This window comes from Polyodon spathula, chromosome 16 (assembly GCF_017654505.1).
Source record: "Polyodon spathula isolate WHYD16114869_AA chromosome 16, ASM1765450v1, whole genome shotgun sequence".
Classification (NCBI taxonomy): Eukaryota; Metazoa; Chordata; class Actinopteri; order Acipenseriformes; family Polyodontidae; genus Polyodon; species Polyodon spathula.
This window is the reverse complement of record NC_054549.1, coordinates 33,654,777-33,670,461: the sequence shown is the minus strand read 5'-3', so window position 1 is coordinate 33,670,461 and position 15,685 is coordinate 33,654,777. Positions and strand designations below refer to the sequence as shown.

Here is a 15,685-nt window from a genome sequence, read left to right as displayed (position 1 = left end):
GCCTGTTAAGTTCAAAGAAGAAAGTAAAATCCTCTGAAGAGAGAAAGTAAGGTTCCCCATGCAAGTCCTTCTCAAATAAATGAAAACCAAGGAGGCAGGTCTTGACACTGTGATAGGAATACACACAATAAGATTAATATACAGCACTTCAATTCAAAGGCTCCCGGCATCTGTGGAAATAAGAGCGCCCGGGAATCCTAAATAAATACAAATACACAAATTACGAGAACAAAAACCAACAACTCAGTGTGTGAATAATATCATAGCAAACACAAAAATAAACCAAAAACAGTCCATACAGGATTTCACAAGAAACACAAATAACCAATACTATAGGGGTTTCAAAAGTAAATAAATATATAATTAAATCACACGCTAATGTGATCCCGGCTGCAGTTACTGCCCGAGACTGCCTGGTATAAAAGAGAGATAGCACGGTATTGATTACTTCCGTGAGTTTTGAATAGTATCTGGTTAATGTAAAAGAAACAGAGTCTCTTTTAAATCTAAAAGAACACACATCCAGTCACCACTGCCTACAAGAAACAAAGCACACAGACCCGAAAGGAAAGCTTGTCTAACAGCTGGAGTGAGTAGCTTTTATTTGGTCTCAGAGAATTTAATTGATTAAAAATAATTTGTGTTACATTACCTTCATTTGTATGTGTTTCACCCCACCCGCTACGTAAACAAAACATATACATTTGCCATCTTTCATGTAGGGAAATCTGAGTGCTATGAAGTGACATTTTAGGTAAGATAAGCTGGATGTATTTTGTTTGCTTTATGTTCTTATCAAGCATAATAATCACCTACTAAAGAAAGGGCACACAATAAATAATAATAGTTTCTTTGCTTATCTAACTTGCAGGTATGCAGCCATTCAATAGCAACGTCTTCGGCCAGTCTTCATACAGGTTTGTATTTTTAGCATTTTTGATGTACTGTGAAAGACAGCAGAGGAATGTGTGGAAAGTAAGAAAGCTGATTTATTTTTATAATTCATATGTCTATGGGGAGGCTGGCTTTATCTTTATCTGAAAGATAACATGCCTTATAAATTACTTTTAGAAATGATTACATAATAATAATAATAATAATAATAATAATAATAATAATAATAATAAATAGAAATTAACTATTAACATAATCTAATTTACCTCTTCAAACTGACTTTTTCCACTGATCCCTTTTGATCCAATAAAAATCCAGTTATCCCGATAACCTATGGACTTCACGTAGCTGCTTCCCAACTTGGTAAACTGTTCTTTAAGTTCATCATTCATTCTGCAATAGAATAAGAAACAATGTCAGTTTTTCCAATGATCATTATGCAGTGCTAATGTACCATGTCTGTTCACATAACCATCCTCAAAGCCAGACATGCATGTTTCATTGCATGCCAGTGTGGTTCTGGGGTATGCAGTGTCAATGTGGCAGTCAATCTATAGATCCAGTCTGGCAGAATGGGTATGCTTTTGCAGTTGTGAAAATGTTAGGCTTGTGCTGAGCTGCAGAGAAGGGGGCATGTCGTCCTATGGTTCTTGATTTCCCTGTTCCCTAGTTTGTGAGAAGTTTTGCAGGAGATAGTGATACGTTTCTGACTCTGCATTGCCACTGTACATTTCAGTAGAAGATGCATCAAGATACTATTGGGACCAAAACCAATGGCAGTTTACGAAAAAGAAAAAAGTGAGTGACATGCAAGTTTCTTGCTGCACTATTATTTCAATTCACTAAACCATTCTTCAAAAAATACAAAGAAGAAGTGAAGAATGTACTTGGATTCCTCTGGTTCCAATGCCCAGCTATGCTTAGTGAATCAAATATCCTGCTAGACAACAATTCTGTGCAAACCTATTGCTGTGAAAACATATTTACTTACTCTGTTCCCATGTTATCAAACGAAGCCACTAAAACAAGCATACTTTCTTCGATGTCTTCAAAGAACTTCAGTGCATTATTGATATCTGGGGGAATTCAAAATGTTTAATATTGTTTAGTTTACTAATGTCACATTTTATTTCCCCTTAATTACATGTTTGAATACTGCATGTATTTTGCTGCTCGCATGGGGATGCATAGTTGACCTCGGGTAATAAGATGCATGATTCAGCTATGCTCATTTTCAGTTCTTTCTAGTAAAAGTTAACATTTAAGAAATCACAATTTTATTATAGATATTATCCTTACTGTGCGTTTCAAAAGCACCAGTCTTGATCAATTTCCCAGTCTTACCTATCAGAAAAAAATAAAATAAAAATAATTGTGGTAAACTTCCACTAGATGTAGAAAGCGGCTCATATTATATGATAATATATTGAGATTCACAAAACAGTAAATTACTAAACAGTATTGGCACTTTTTAGTGATGCTTTACTATTTAAGTTCTTAATGCAACAGAAAATAATGGGGCTGTTTTGAGATGTTTATATTAAGTGAGAGATCTTTTGAAATGACTTTGTGCCCACCCATACACTGTATCGTATTTTGCACTGGCTTTACTGATATTCGCTAATGTAAATGGGCCCAAGAAAGTCTGAATATTTTCAATGGAAATCTGTGAGGAGGTTTGTTTTTGGTATCCGATTCTCATGGCATGACAAGCAAGCATATAATAATGAAATTATAATAATGAAAAAAAACAACAACAAAAAAATATATTGTGAACATGGGGTGTTCTCACCATCTACCACTGCAATATTCATTCCAACTGCAACATTATTCAATGTACTTCTCATTAAAAAAAAAAATAAAAAAAAAAAAAAATATATATATATATATATATATATATATATATATATATATATATATATATATATATATATATTAATATAATAAAACATTGTATACCAAACAATGTAAACCCTGTGCTACCTCGTCAAAAACCCACTAAACACCTCTTATTCAATGGTTTCCCCTCTTCAGAGAGGTACATTTATTGCAATATGTAAGAAGTTATTTGTTTACTATCAATTTATAATCTAAAATGGTACAACATTTCAGACTTTGCTGGCCTATTTATTAAATATTGTGAACTGCTGTACATACTGTAAACCACTGATTTATAAACGATTTGTGCTTTGATATTGCTATAGTTAAGGTCACACTGCCATCTACTGGTGTTAAACTATAAACATGATTGTTTAAATAAAGTCTTTGGGTGCGCTGCTGCTCCCTAATTTCTATTGGAGAGACTGGTCGCAAACTTAAGTCACCCTGCAGTTTGTTTGACTGTTGCAGGACGCGCCTAAGATGACTGAACTGATTTATTTAGTATTTTTCTTGTGTAAAGCTGATAAAGCAAATCTATTAAACATAAAGGCAAGGGTTTGTGCAGAACTGCTTTAAGGCATTGAAGGGTTGTTCTCTTCAGTGGTATTTATTTAGTCACCTTTCTTTAGCATACTAAAACAGCGCTTCACATCCACTGTATAATGCTAGGACAGGTAACCGCTATAGTTGTGTTAAACCAGAGATGGAAATAAGACTCCCATTGCACAGCAGTTTGATGCGTTCCTGGTTTTCACTAGGAGTTTAAGAAGACACACCAGAGCTTGTTACCTATACACCATGGCTAATTAAAACTGTAGTAAAACCTGGAATGGGAGACACTGCTGTGCAATGGGAGTATTATTTCCATCCTCGGTTAAACAGTAATTGACATGTTAAGTGAGAGACCACGCTGATTGGAGCCTGCGCTACACATTCAATCCGAGTTTCCTTATCAGAGAGTCAAGTTCTGAGATTTCTAATTTAAACTTTAACACGCAATTCACTGACATCTCATCAACACCCTTTGTCTAATGTTAGAAGAGCAAGTTTATTTTCACAGTGGGTGCTATGTCAGGAGGAGACAAAAAATATATGTTCATAACAGTGCTAAAACAGAACATAAGTACAGCCAAAATAAGTGTGGTTTCAGTACTTACACTTTGTCTTCAAAACAAATAGTTGGTCCAATAATATTGGCTGATCCCGTCTGAATTTTAAAAGCAAAATGTCCTTGAGGACATGCTTTTGACAGTCCACATTTATAAGATCTGTCCTCTGGAAAGAATGGAAAGTTGCATATTTTTTTTAAGCACATCCACAAGGACAAAACAACATATGACAACCAGTGTTCCAGTAATCGGCCTCTCCTGTGGTCTGTGGCACTCATTTACGCATTGCTGCCTTCTCTGGATGCACCAGCTGTTTTCTTTTATAAGCTTCCTGTAAACTAATTACTGGTAGATAAAACTACGCTCAAAGGCCAATGACCCTGAATCCAATATTCAATATTAAATTTATCTAACAGTGACAGAATGCATAACAGCACTAGAAGCACTAAAATACTTAACGATGATCAATGAACTAATCTCTGCGGGTTGAATAAGACAACATTACAACATCATTAACATCCCATATAAAAACAGGCACTAAGCTTATTTTAAAAAGTCTTTTTTATGAATCAAATAATGTTCTATATGCATAAAAGTGGTCTAGATGACTGCTGGTTCTCAAACAGATGTATTTAATCCATAACACACTGATTATTATTTTCATTTTTCCTATCATTATTTTTTCTAAAATACTTACCTACAACATCTCCTTGAGGTTTTAAAGCCATATTTACAGCAAGCCAAACCAGAATGAGTGTGCCTAGTGTCACAGCAACATGAGCAACTGCTGGGAATTCAACACATGGCATATATTAACAATATGCAAACCTTTTCTGGTTTATTTTGTGTTTGTTTATTAGTGCAAGGGCTACCCATTTGGTCAATTGTAATGAACTAGAAAATGAATTAGAAAAAACATAAGAAATTCCACGCAAAAGGCACTAGTCTTAAATCAACCAAACTTTTTTCTTGAACCACAAACACCTTCATTTAGGAATGTAAGCACACGAAGAATCAAAGCATAGGAAACACATAAAAGACAAGTAGCTATTGATACCCGATGCCCTCATTCCAGCGATGTAGAGTAGCAGCAGGTCTGGTTTCACTGTTCAGGCTGTTAGAAGATAGAAGGGGACTATTTTCAGGACAGTAGTTCAGAAGAGTCTCAACCCTAGTGTGAGCTCATTCCATTCTTAATGGAGCTTCTTCCCTTCCTTTCCTGATTGTTGTAGGATGCTCAAAATATTGTAAAGCTGGAGTGTTTTCACCCTCCTTGAATAATATAGCTGCTGTGTAACACAAAAACAACCATGAGTAATACTTCAGCTCAGCCAGGAAATTAAGCAAACACCAGGATCTGTGTTCAATATACAGTAGATCAGCATATCATTGGTACAATGAGGCATCAAGTGACAGATGTTTTAAGTGCATTAAATGAGCTGTAGGCAGGGAAGCAAATGTATTTTACAAAAAAAAGGAAATAAATAAAAATAACAAAAAACAAAGAAAGGTACAAGTATCCCTGGCAGAGATGTTTTTACAGCGCTCGGTTAAATGGAATTAGATTACAGTTAAAATACATTGGATACATACATAGCCCCAAAAGGAAATCACATACTATAACATTACTAGACTTCACCATAAACTGAAATCCTACAACTATAATTACTGAATATTAAAGTGATAGTTACTTTTCATTGTTCTTAACACAAATAGCCAGGGTAAAGTTTTAAAGTATTGCATTATATTTACCTGACGAGCAGAGAGACAGGTGTCGTTCTTGCAGGTGAAGACGAATGGCACTGTTGTAGTAACCAGCTTGAATAACCTGTTTGATAAGACAATGCAAATTGTCTGGAATGCAAGAGGATTTGGTTACAGCCTGTTAGTCAATATAAAACAGGCACTTGATAATTTGATCTGAAATTGCTGAAATTCTCAGAGCAAAATTTATGGCCTTCCATGTGTGCTAAAGGTGTTTCTTGTAAGTTTTGTGGTGCAATATACTCCTGGAACAGAAGCTTAGTGAAACTGCTGACAATTCAGTTACGCAAAATGTATTTAAAATGTTCAGCAGGCCCTATTATAGACAGCCAGAAACGCCTACCAGAACATTTAACATGACCTGCAGTGTTGACTCTTTGTGTAATATTTACCAGTCACTGTGCAATTAGGTACTGTACATTTCAGAGGTTACAAATCATCTGCAAAATGTAGTGTAAGCCTTTCGGTCTACCAAATATAGTGTATATTATACCTAATATGGAACAAAGCAAGACGTCTGCTTATTTCTCATTGAGACAAACACTTGGGCTAAATTGTAAAGCTGATAAGTCTTACATCAAAAGTTTTTACAGACACCCTATTTTCAATGTGTAGAACAATCTTGCTGTATTATGCTGGAACCACAAATGTCTTGCATCACAGTAACACACCTGTGTTAAATGTGCACTGCATTCTTGCAGTTTTCAATCTTGTAGTATGTCAGAAATCTGCGTAAAACCTTACTTGGTTGTGCTTCAACATGGAACTAAGTAAAGAATTCCTGTTTGCATCATCAAGTTTACTGTTGACCTAATATTTGTACTGGTTTAATTATATACCGTAAGATGACGTGATACGTGCAATCACAGGTAAAATCTGTCATTTAAAAGCCACTGCTATGAAAACAAATGCAACCCTTTCTTTTTAAGCAGGACATAGCTGTTTTGGAAATTTGTACAGTACTAGAATAATGAATTTCAGATAACTTTCCAATAGTACATTTCAGTAACAACTACTCTACTTGTTTGGCTGTATACCTGCCCACTTGAAGACCCCATAAATGTACCCTACTCTGCTCAATCCAGACAATTGTCATGCTAAGGCGCTGGGGAGACCGCGCTGTGGATGATTGCTGTGGCCAGCATCACAGCCGTTGTGCGTGCTGATGTGCCAGGGAGCCAAAATCAGCTGATTCCTGGAGCCAGCATTACACTTCAGCCATCAACACCAGGCAGAAGGCTATCTTCATCATCAGATGGAAGGAAACGCAAATAGAGGGACACGCAGAAGGATCACATTAGTTTACAGTCTTCGTTAGTGCTTACATTGGCGAAGTTTTAACATCTACTCTCATGTAATGGAAATCATCAGTTGACTAATATGTTGTGCGCTATACAGTATGATTTATTATTTAAAAACAAACAAAAAACAAAACATTTACATCTTAAGGTAATGGGCTAAGTAGGCGTTGCCTGTAAACCAAGTTAATGTAACAAAAAAAGGTTCACAAAGATTGAAAGGGTCATTACCTTTTCAGTCAGGAAATAAAAATGGGAATAACAAGATCTTATTGATTCTTCCAATACAATACATGAATGTCAATGCCACAGCAAGCTGGCCCATTGATGTCACCCAGCAGAGTATTCTCTGCAGCTGGCTGTAACCTATATAAACAAGGCACAAAGTAAAAGCAAGAAATGATACTCACAGCTCTGAATGGTATTGTAAAGGAATTAATTTAAAATGCCAGCTTGGATCTTACCAATTCAAAACATAATAATATGATTTTCTTTCATAAATAAGAGAACAGAGGTAAAAATAAACTCCTTACTATATTACTGGATTTTATATTTGGGGGGGGGGGGGGGGGGGGGGTGACAATACAGGTAACTGCCATAGAACAAAGACAAAATTAACTGAACTAAGACCAATATTACTTGTATTACATACACACACACATGACTTCTGTATTTCGGATAAGTGCATGTACAATGACATTTAGTACAGTACTACATATTGTAGACCGTATTTGTGTATGTATAAGATAATCAAATATTCACAATAATAATCAGATCACATTTTTTTTTTTTTTTTTTTTACTCAAAAAACAAATGTTGAGTATACTTGAGTATTAAAATCAGCATACATCATATTACCACTATGTGCTGCTTTGTAAGAGAATCTGGACCAGGGAGTGTAATCAAACCTGTCTGACCAGAAGTCTAAATGGAAGAATGCAGTAACAGACACCAGTTAGTCCATGCAGTATCTCATTTTACTAGCACATTTTATATAATGAATTTAATAGGCTGATTTTGTAGGCACTGGGCATCTTTTAAATGTTTTGCTGAGATTAATACAGTGCTGTATTTAGATTGTTTACTGTAGATGCAGAATGCTCACAGCACTGAATATTAAGTAGAAAAAAACTATTTTTCATATCAGAACAGCAGTTATCAGGGCATCAGCTTTTGCAGTAGCTAACCTTCATCCTTGTGCTGTATGTGCACTTGCAGATTTATCCATCATAATCCCTTTTGTACATAAACCAATATAATTGGAAAGAAAGTTTATAAAGAACAGGTAACAGGAGAGAATAATAAATAACAGCCTTGCTCACTGACAATAGAATTGTACAAGAAACGGGGAGTTTCTCTTTGGTGTTGCTGTGGTGTTTAGAGAACGAGACATTTCATTCCAACATACCCTGAAAGAAAAGAAAGAATCAAGATGTCAAATGATTTGTGTTGAATGAGTGAAATAATACTCCGTTCTGTGCTACGTTACGAAAGCGTGGTTTATTTGAACATTAATTCAATTGTTTATTGACTTTAGAGTTGAATAGGTTACTTAATGCACATAAAAGTTTCAATCTAAGCTGCGCATCCCTGCAGACAATGTCTCTATGTCTTACTCTAGAGTTTTGGACAGATCGGGAGAATGGCTTGTCCAATTGTGTTTACACATGGGAAAGAGCTTCTTATATTGAGGGTATCACAATCTGTAAAGGCTATCAGTCTGTCAGACTGTTTGCTGTGCTGTGTGCTTCACTTGAACCGCTAATACAATTGTCATGAAACTTGGTAAGGAAATGATATAGTACATGTTATTGATAATATAAGAATACAGGGGTATATGGAGGCATCTGTCCATATACATGCATGTCAAACGCTTGTGTATTCAGTGGATGTAGGCCGTGACGATCTACTTTTTCATGTTGCTGATTAAATTCTTATTCTGTACAGTTATGCTGGAGAAGAATGCTGCTCAAATGCTTGTTGTATATGATACGTTATTTTAAAGAGTTTGAGCCGCAGGGCCTATAAGCTTCACTTGACAGTTCTCTCAACCAAACTGCCGAAGACTACCTTATGCAATTTAGAAATGCCCAAGTAATGGGAGCTGAAGCAATGGAGTAAAACATTTGTTTTGCATCTGTTTGGTATAAAATACGGAGATCTTGCAGCAGCTGCTCTAAATTTACAATTTAATTGCCAAACAGAGACCTTTCTAATCCTGTGCTATGCTGGAATCCTCAATATACCAGCAAATGACTAATTGTGATGCACTTCAGAAATTTCCATTTTAAGTGACTTTGGCTAAATGAATTAATGAGTGAAGCAGATCATGTCTCACCTCATCAGAGTCATCATTATAAAGCCTCCTGCCTGCAGTGTTGTTGTCTAATTCATCTGCAATACTCCACTCCTTATTTCCCCTGAGGACAGAATACCTGTATGTTACATTGCTAAAGACACAGAACAAACCGAGGCATTAGCTGTTCAAATCAAACAGCTCAAATTGGATTTAACCTCTGCAGGTGAAAACAAATGAGCCTAAACTCCAGATTCAAGATTAACTATGTGAATCCCATTGGTTATAAGCAGAAGTGACCCATCCCCCCAGGTGCTTTTAAAGGGACACAAAAACAGTACAGACCTGTAAAGTTTCCAATAGCAAATCAATGTAACAACACTTGAAAAATGCAATATTATTGGTTGGTTTCACAGACCCTGATTAGCACTAATCCTGGTCTAATTTACCTGAGGCAAAGTTTGGAGAGATTAGTGCTAATTGAGGTCTGTGAAACCTGACAAAAAACATCTAATTCTGGAAAAATGAACACACTTTACCAGATGGATATAAACGACACAGCTGGTAAGCGTTTGGATTTCTTACCTCCAAGGAAAGCAATATTTTCTAATAATAAAAGAAGCAGCTAAGACTGCAATGAAGGTAACAATCACTGAGTCCCGGGTGTAGCCCGGAAAGAAATACAGTGATAATAAACCATCTGATGATCAGGATGCGTTGACAGGTGTGGAATGAACGGTGCAACCACATTTTATGTATTTACATTTGGATTACCTTAGCAGACCATTACTATAACAAGATATTGTACATCTGTTAAATGCTGCTGTAATATATTTTACCAGGCAATGGATACCACTCCCCTAGAGCTTTACCAGAGGCCACAAAAGCAGGCTCTGAATATTTTCCAAGTGGATGCTGAAAGGTGCCTGTGAGACCAGACTCAGAAAGACATTTTCCTCCTGGAGGATTCGTATCTTTAGCTACAGGGATACAACTGAGGTGTCTGCTTGTCTGTATGTTTCTCTTATAACAGTAGCTTTTATTTTTAGATTGGCACATCCAGTTATGAGCAAACTTGGTAAGGTCAGCTCTCCAGGTTTTCAAAATATAGGTCATGGTGACCTACATGCGCCTTGGTTCTGAACAACATGAGGTCATAATGTTAGTAAACTAACTGTGAACAGTTAATTAGCTATAAAGGCTTAGTTTCTATAAGTTGCATTTTATTTATTTTTACTAAACTGTACTGGAAAAATGAATATTTTCATGAAAGTTAAGTAACAAAGGTTTTGTATGGTAACTATAAATGTGTATCTTCAGCCATACAATTAATTAACCAGGTTTTGCAGAGTTAGTCCAGTACAACACATGTAAATGTGCACTCCACTTATCACAGATCCTGTTTGAACAGAGTTCCATTTACAACGTACAGTTTTGAGGAGATGTCCCCTGCCAAACAAGGGGCTGTAATGGGGAATTCCATTGGTTAAAACAGACTCGTTTACAACGTATATACCGTTTAATATGTACAGCTTTCCTATTCCTCAGGAATGTATGTTGCGCAAATAAGTGGGACAGTAAAAGAGTCACGGTGGCATGTGACGTCTGTCAGAGCAAACAGATGACGTATACTTTTATGTTTTTGTTGGCACAGCCCTTGTACAGTTTGAACGTAAACTATTTTAATTACACTTAGAGAAAGTATAAGTTTGTAAAATAGTACTACTTATTACACCGTGCGGCCCACAGGGGCGTGTTTATACAAATAATAAACTTATTTGGCAGGTGAACTTTCTTGTATTGATTATATTTTAAGTTACCTATGTTCGCAGTTACATAACTTTTAAGCATTTGGAATTGTGTTTACTTCGTTTATAAAGTAGGGGTTTCCATTGTCCCTTCGAGTCAGTTATAACTGGTGCACCTGTGTTACTGTGTGCTATATCCTCTATTTGATCAGGTGGTATTCACCTGTGCATCAGCTTTCGCGGGTTTTTTCTTAGTCTGCAATCACGTCTACCACAGTACACAAAACCTTTGCTCCTGAGTGTTCAGTCTTATGTATATTACCTCCCGCGCTGATGAATAATGCTAACAAACAAAATCTGACAGCAGATCATGAAAAGACACTCTCCTCACACGCAAAAATACCGCCATGTTTAACGTGTCTACTTCCTAGTTTACCTACAACAGCGGACACACGTGTGGCTGCTTGTGATTGGACCGCCCTGGGTTCTTTTAAATTTACTTACGTTAAAGGAGGCTACATTCTTTTATTTTGATTTATTTATTTTTTAAATTTAAAGTACATTTTAAATTTAATGTACATCTTATATTGTAATCTGAATCAATTTGGGGGTCTAGTCTAGCAGTCCGAGGGTCCCCATTTTGCTGCTACATTTCTATATATATATATATATATATATATATATATATATATATATATATATATATATAATATTATATATAGTTTTATAATGGTATCTTCACAATAGCAGACTTTGACCTGATACTGGCTCCTCACGTACAGCAGATGTCGTCGCTGCAGTTCTGGAATAAACTGGAACAGGTGAGTTATTGACTCAATAACTTACCAACAAATGGAAGTTTCCTGTCAGGACAAAAATTTAAATTCTTCCCTCCCCCCTAAAAAAATGTAAAAAGGTCTTTGCTCAGAAACGAGTTTATATAGTATATATATTATATATTATATATATATATATATATATATATATATATATATGATAATATATATATAATATATGATATATACTATATATTACACAATACATATATTATATATATATATATATATATATATTAGACACACACACACACACATTATCATGTTGTATCCTAACAGGGAATACTATTTTCAGTAGTATATTAAAGACTTGATTTGTTGCTGTGTGTGGCTGATCATTTGCAGTCTTCATGGAGTGTGTGCAACAAACAGGGCTTCATAAATATGCATTCTTTAGAGTTCTGTCAAGCGGGCACCATTGTTTATTTCCTCTGAGACTTATGCTAGAGATAATGGAGTTAATGAGTTGTTTGTGTAACTTGAAATGGAATTATGATGACCTTTTTGGGATGGGACAGAACCTTTCTACCTACCTAATGTTGAACTGCAATTGAAACAATTCTACAAACTATACTAAAATGCAAAAGCATAAAACAAATTGTACACCATATCCCTTGGGAAAGGGAAAACTTATTTTGAAAAACATAAATAAAATAATGCAGCCATATATCTATTTATTTTGTGTTGGATTTAAACACTTTACATATATCAAATGAATTAGAAATATTAGAAGGCTGGTCAAAGATTTCTAAAAGAGTTATTTAGAGTTCCAAATTACTTTTTCCACTAAAGTGAAAAAAAAAAAAAAAAAAAAAAAAAAGTTTTTATTTTGATTTACATTTTTCATGATGATACAACCTTGCATCTTCGCATTCCGTGTTTTTGGTAAAGTGAAGTCAGTACTCAAACTGATTGGTAATTACATAGTAAAAAAGACATTTATACAGCAGTCCTGATACATTTAGCTTGTGTGGGTGAATGTACCGTAATGAAGTTCCTGACAGGCCAATGCAACACCTGCCAATAGAAACTAGCATCTTCAAGAGGCAGTGGTCATTCCATGGAATGTTTCAATATTTCTATTTGGAATGTACCTAGAATGTTAGGTCATGTATCCTCACTGTGTTCCATTTGTGTTTGTATGTTTTTGATGGAACCAGTCAGCTGTAAACTGTAACTTTCTGGACAAACCACAGTTAATTTACCAACTGCTTCCAATTAGAACATAAAATTGAAAGAAACTTTCAACATATATTGTACCTTAAAACAGCTAATCTGAACGAACACTTAAATTACAAAGAACAGGACCAAAATATGACTTTTTATGTAATCATCTATATTATAGTTTGCTGGAGGTCTTAACATACTAAGAACTGTTACAAGCGTACAATCTGTGTATACTTAAGGTAGTAAAGTTAGTGAATGTTTTCAGTTAAAAAACAGCACAACATTAATTTTCCCCCACTGGGAAACCATTGTTTGTAAACTACACTAGATTTAACTTCATTAAAACTCATTGGCTACATTTACAAAGCTGTGGAAGGAAATAATTCGTTTTTGCCTAATCTTGATAAACCTGGAGCTGTAGTATTTATTCAATACAAAAATAATGCTTTTATGGACCAGTATCTAGCATTTCAGGAGACCTGCACAACATGATAGCTCAACTCTCTTGAAATTCATTTTTACTGATAAGGGAAATTGCATACAGTGTTTTATATTCACACCATATTATCTGAGATGGAACTAAACAAATGCATGCCACTTTTACTTTCCTAATCTAATACAGTGTGCAGGGGCTAGTCATTGCGCTGTTGTGATAAATATATATATTTTTTCAACCTACTCAGTGATACATTTGTGAATTTCTAAATGGAACTACAACACGATAAGAAAAGGGTATTTTGTTTATTTATTTATTTTTTGAAAATAAAAAATATAAATAATCCAACTGCATGTTTTAGAGGCACAACAAGGCATTGTTTAATCTTGTAAAGAAAAATGGCTTTTGGAAGAGTAATACAATATTGCTGACTGCTGTAAGAGAGAGAGAGAGAGAGAGAGAGAGAGAGAGAGAGAGAGAGAGACTTCAGCGATTTACAGGAAAATAATTCCATCAATGTTTGTGACATCATAAACTATGAGACCATTATGTGTTAAGGTTGAAATTGTAAGTGAAATTAATGTATACTAATAATGTACATTTAAGTCAATATTAAAGAATCTTAAATATAATTTTCTTTTTGATGATTCGGGAACGGTGAATTAAACTGGGTTGATAATGAACTGCAAAAAATAACTTATTTTTAAGGAAAATGAGTTTCAATGGGGTATGTCCCCCCCCCCCCCCCCCCCCCCCTGAGATATCTGAGATACGAATGTACCAGCTTTACATCAAATGTTTATATTTATTTATTTATTTATTTTAACATATTCTTATTTTGTTGATCATTATTGAACATTTCTCTACTGTGGGTGTTGCCGAGTGATTGAAAACTAGACATTTTGTGGTTGAATTGAAAGTGGTCTCTGAATCAAATGGGTCAAAGTTCAAGTATATTTTCCTGTAGAGGAATTTATAACATTTTAACTACTGTGCAAATCTAGCCTCTATCTATCTATCTATCTATCTATCTATCTATCTATCTATCTATCTATCTATCTATTTATCGTAATATATAGTAATATATTAGTCATTTTGAACCACCATATACCACAACACATTCTTATCATGTTTTTGTATAACATGGACACGTTATGGTTGCTCGGCAGAATGCAGTACTGTTACTGCTATTTTGTATGTGGCAGAAGAGCAAATATACCTGTATGTTATATATTGAACTTTACTAAGCATAATTTTACTTGGCATAATTGTAATTCTGTTCAACAGCATTACAACAGGTTTGTGACTGTTTGTTTGTTTCTTTAAACTCATTCAGCATGTCTTTTTTAGGATGACCAGAAGATGAGTTCCCAGTGTAAGTCTGATATTTAAATGTATTTAAAAAAAGAAAAAGAAGCTTCCCTGTCTGAAAATGATCAGTCAATGAAAACATTTTAATTGTCATTGTACAGCAAGAAAATACAGTTACAATTAGACAAACCAAAACCTGAACTATAAAACACATTGCATCACACACAATAGTACCGTTAAACACTGTTGTTCAAATGAAATTATATATTTTACAATACAGTAATTCAATTAAGAATATATTTGAAGTTTCTGAAGAACACAAAAAATGCTAATTGCTAATTGATTTATTTTTCTAGTTATACTAATTCATAGTACTTTCCAGTTTCTGGGTCAAAGTAACAGTTGAGACAAGGGTCATACAGTAAAGTTAGAACTTCATCATCATCATCGTCGACGACGTTATGCATCTCACTCCCTGCAATAAGCAAGGAGTATAAAGGGTTAAAAGGTTCTGTTCAAGTACATGCATACACATGAATATATTGGTGTGAGAAGACTTTATGAAAACAGAGCTTGCACAATATCATAGTTTGTAGAAGTGCTTCCTGCTAACCATACCAGTGTGTAGCAAAGTGACTCACACATCTATTAGTCAGGCTTAAAAAAAATAAAAAAAAATAAAAAGATGGTCAAGACAGAATTTTACCATTTAGTATGGAGCACATTTATCACACAACATTGAATGGATTCTGCATGACACGGTTCTTTGGTACCCTACACTAAGGATTGCATTATAAGAGCAAAAGCAAAGTGGGTGCAGTGACCTTGTAGAAAGTCTTCTTTTTTAATTACCTTTAGTTTAGTTTTTAAAAAGACACATACCCTTCAAAATTATAGGCTGGCGTACTTATTGTACAGCTGAAGTACATCGCTAAATAATACATG

At 34.9% G+C, this 15,685-nt stretch overlaps 2 protein-coding genes and 1 long non-coding RNA gene across 4 annotated transcripts in view; all 3 read right to left on the bottom strand.

Annotated features, from left to right (window-relative positions):
- Positions 1–330: 330 nt before the first annotated feature.
- On the bottom strand, positions 331–2,737 carry LOC121328217 (protein FAM3C-like). Its single transcript, XM_041272771.1, has 5 exons — positions 2,687–2,737; positions 2,194–2,238; positions 1,886–1,970; positions 1,161–1,287; positions 331–944 (listed from the first exon to the last, which is right to left on the bottom strand). The coding sequence occupies exons 1-5, from the start codon at positions 2,706–2,708 to the stop codon at positions 861–863; spliced, it is 363 nt and encodes a 120-aa protein (XP_041128705.1). The 5' UTR covers positions 2,709–2,737; the 3' UTR covers positions 331–860.
- A 1,201-nt stretch (positions 2,738–3,938) lies between these two features.
- On the bottom strand, positions 3,939–5,974 carry LOC121328218. Of its 2 annotated transcripts, none has more exons than XR_005951658.1 (4): positions 5,637–5,974; positions 4,942–5,173; positions 4,582–4,671; positions 3,939–4,050 (listed from the first exon to the last, which is right to left on the bottom strand). It is a non-coding gene; the product is annotated as an uncharacterized LOC121328218 (long non-coding RNA). The 2 variants fall into 2 exon arrangements; XR_005951659.1 differs by having other exon boundaries at positions 4,942–4,998; positions 5,637–5,968.
- Positions 5,975–14,959: 8,985 nt separating this feature from the next.
- cfap20dc (CFAP20 domain containing) overlaps positions 14,960–15,685 on the bottom strand; it is a 55,072-nt gene continuing 54,346 nt past the window's right edge. The window contains exon 17 of the mRNA XM_041272924.1: positions 14,960–15,215. Coding sequence (XP_041128858.1) covers positions 15,097–15,215 — 119 coding nt within the window. The 3' untranslated portion in view covers positions 14,960–15,096. The remainder of the gene's footprint in view (positions 15,216–15,685) is intronic.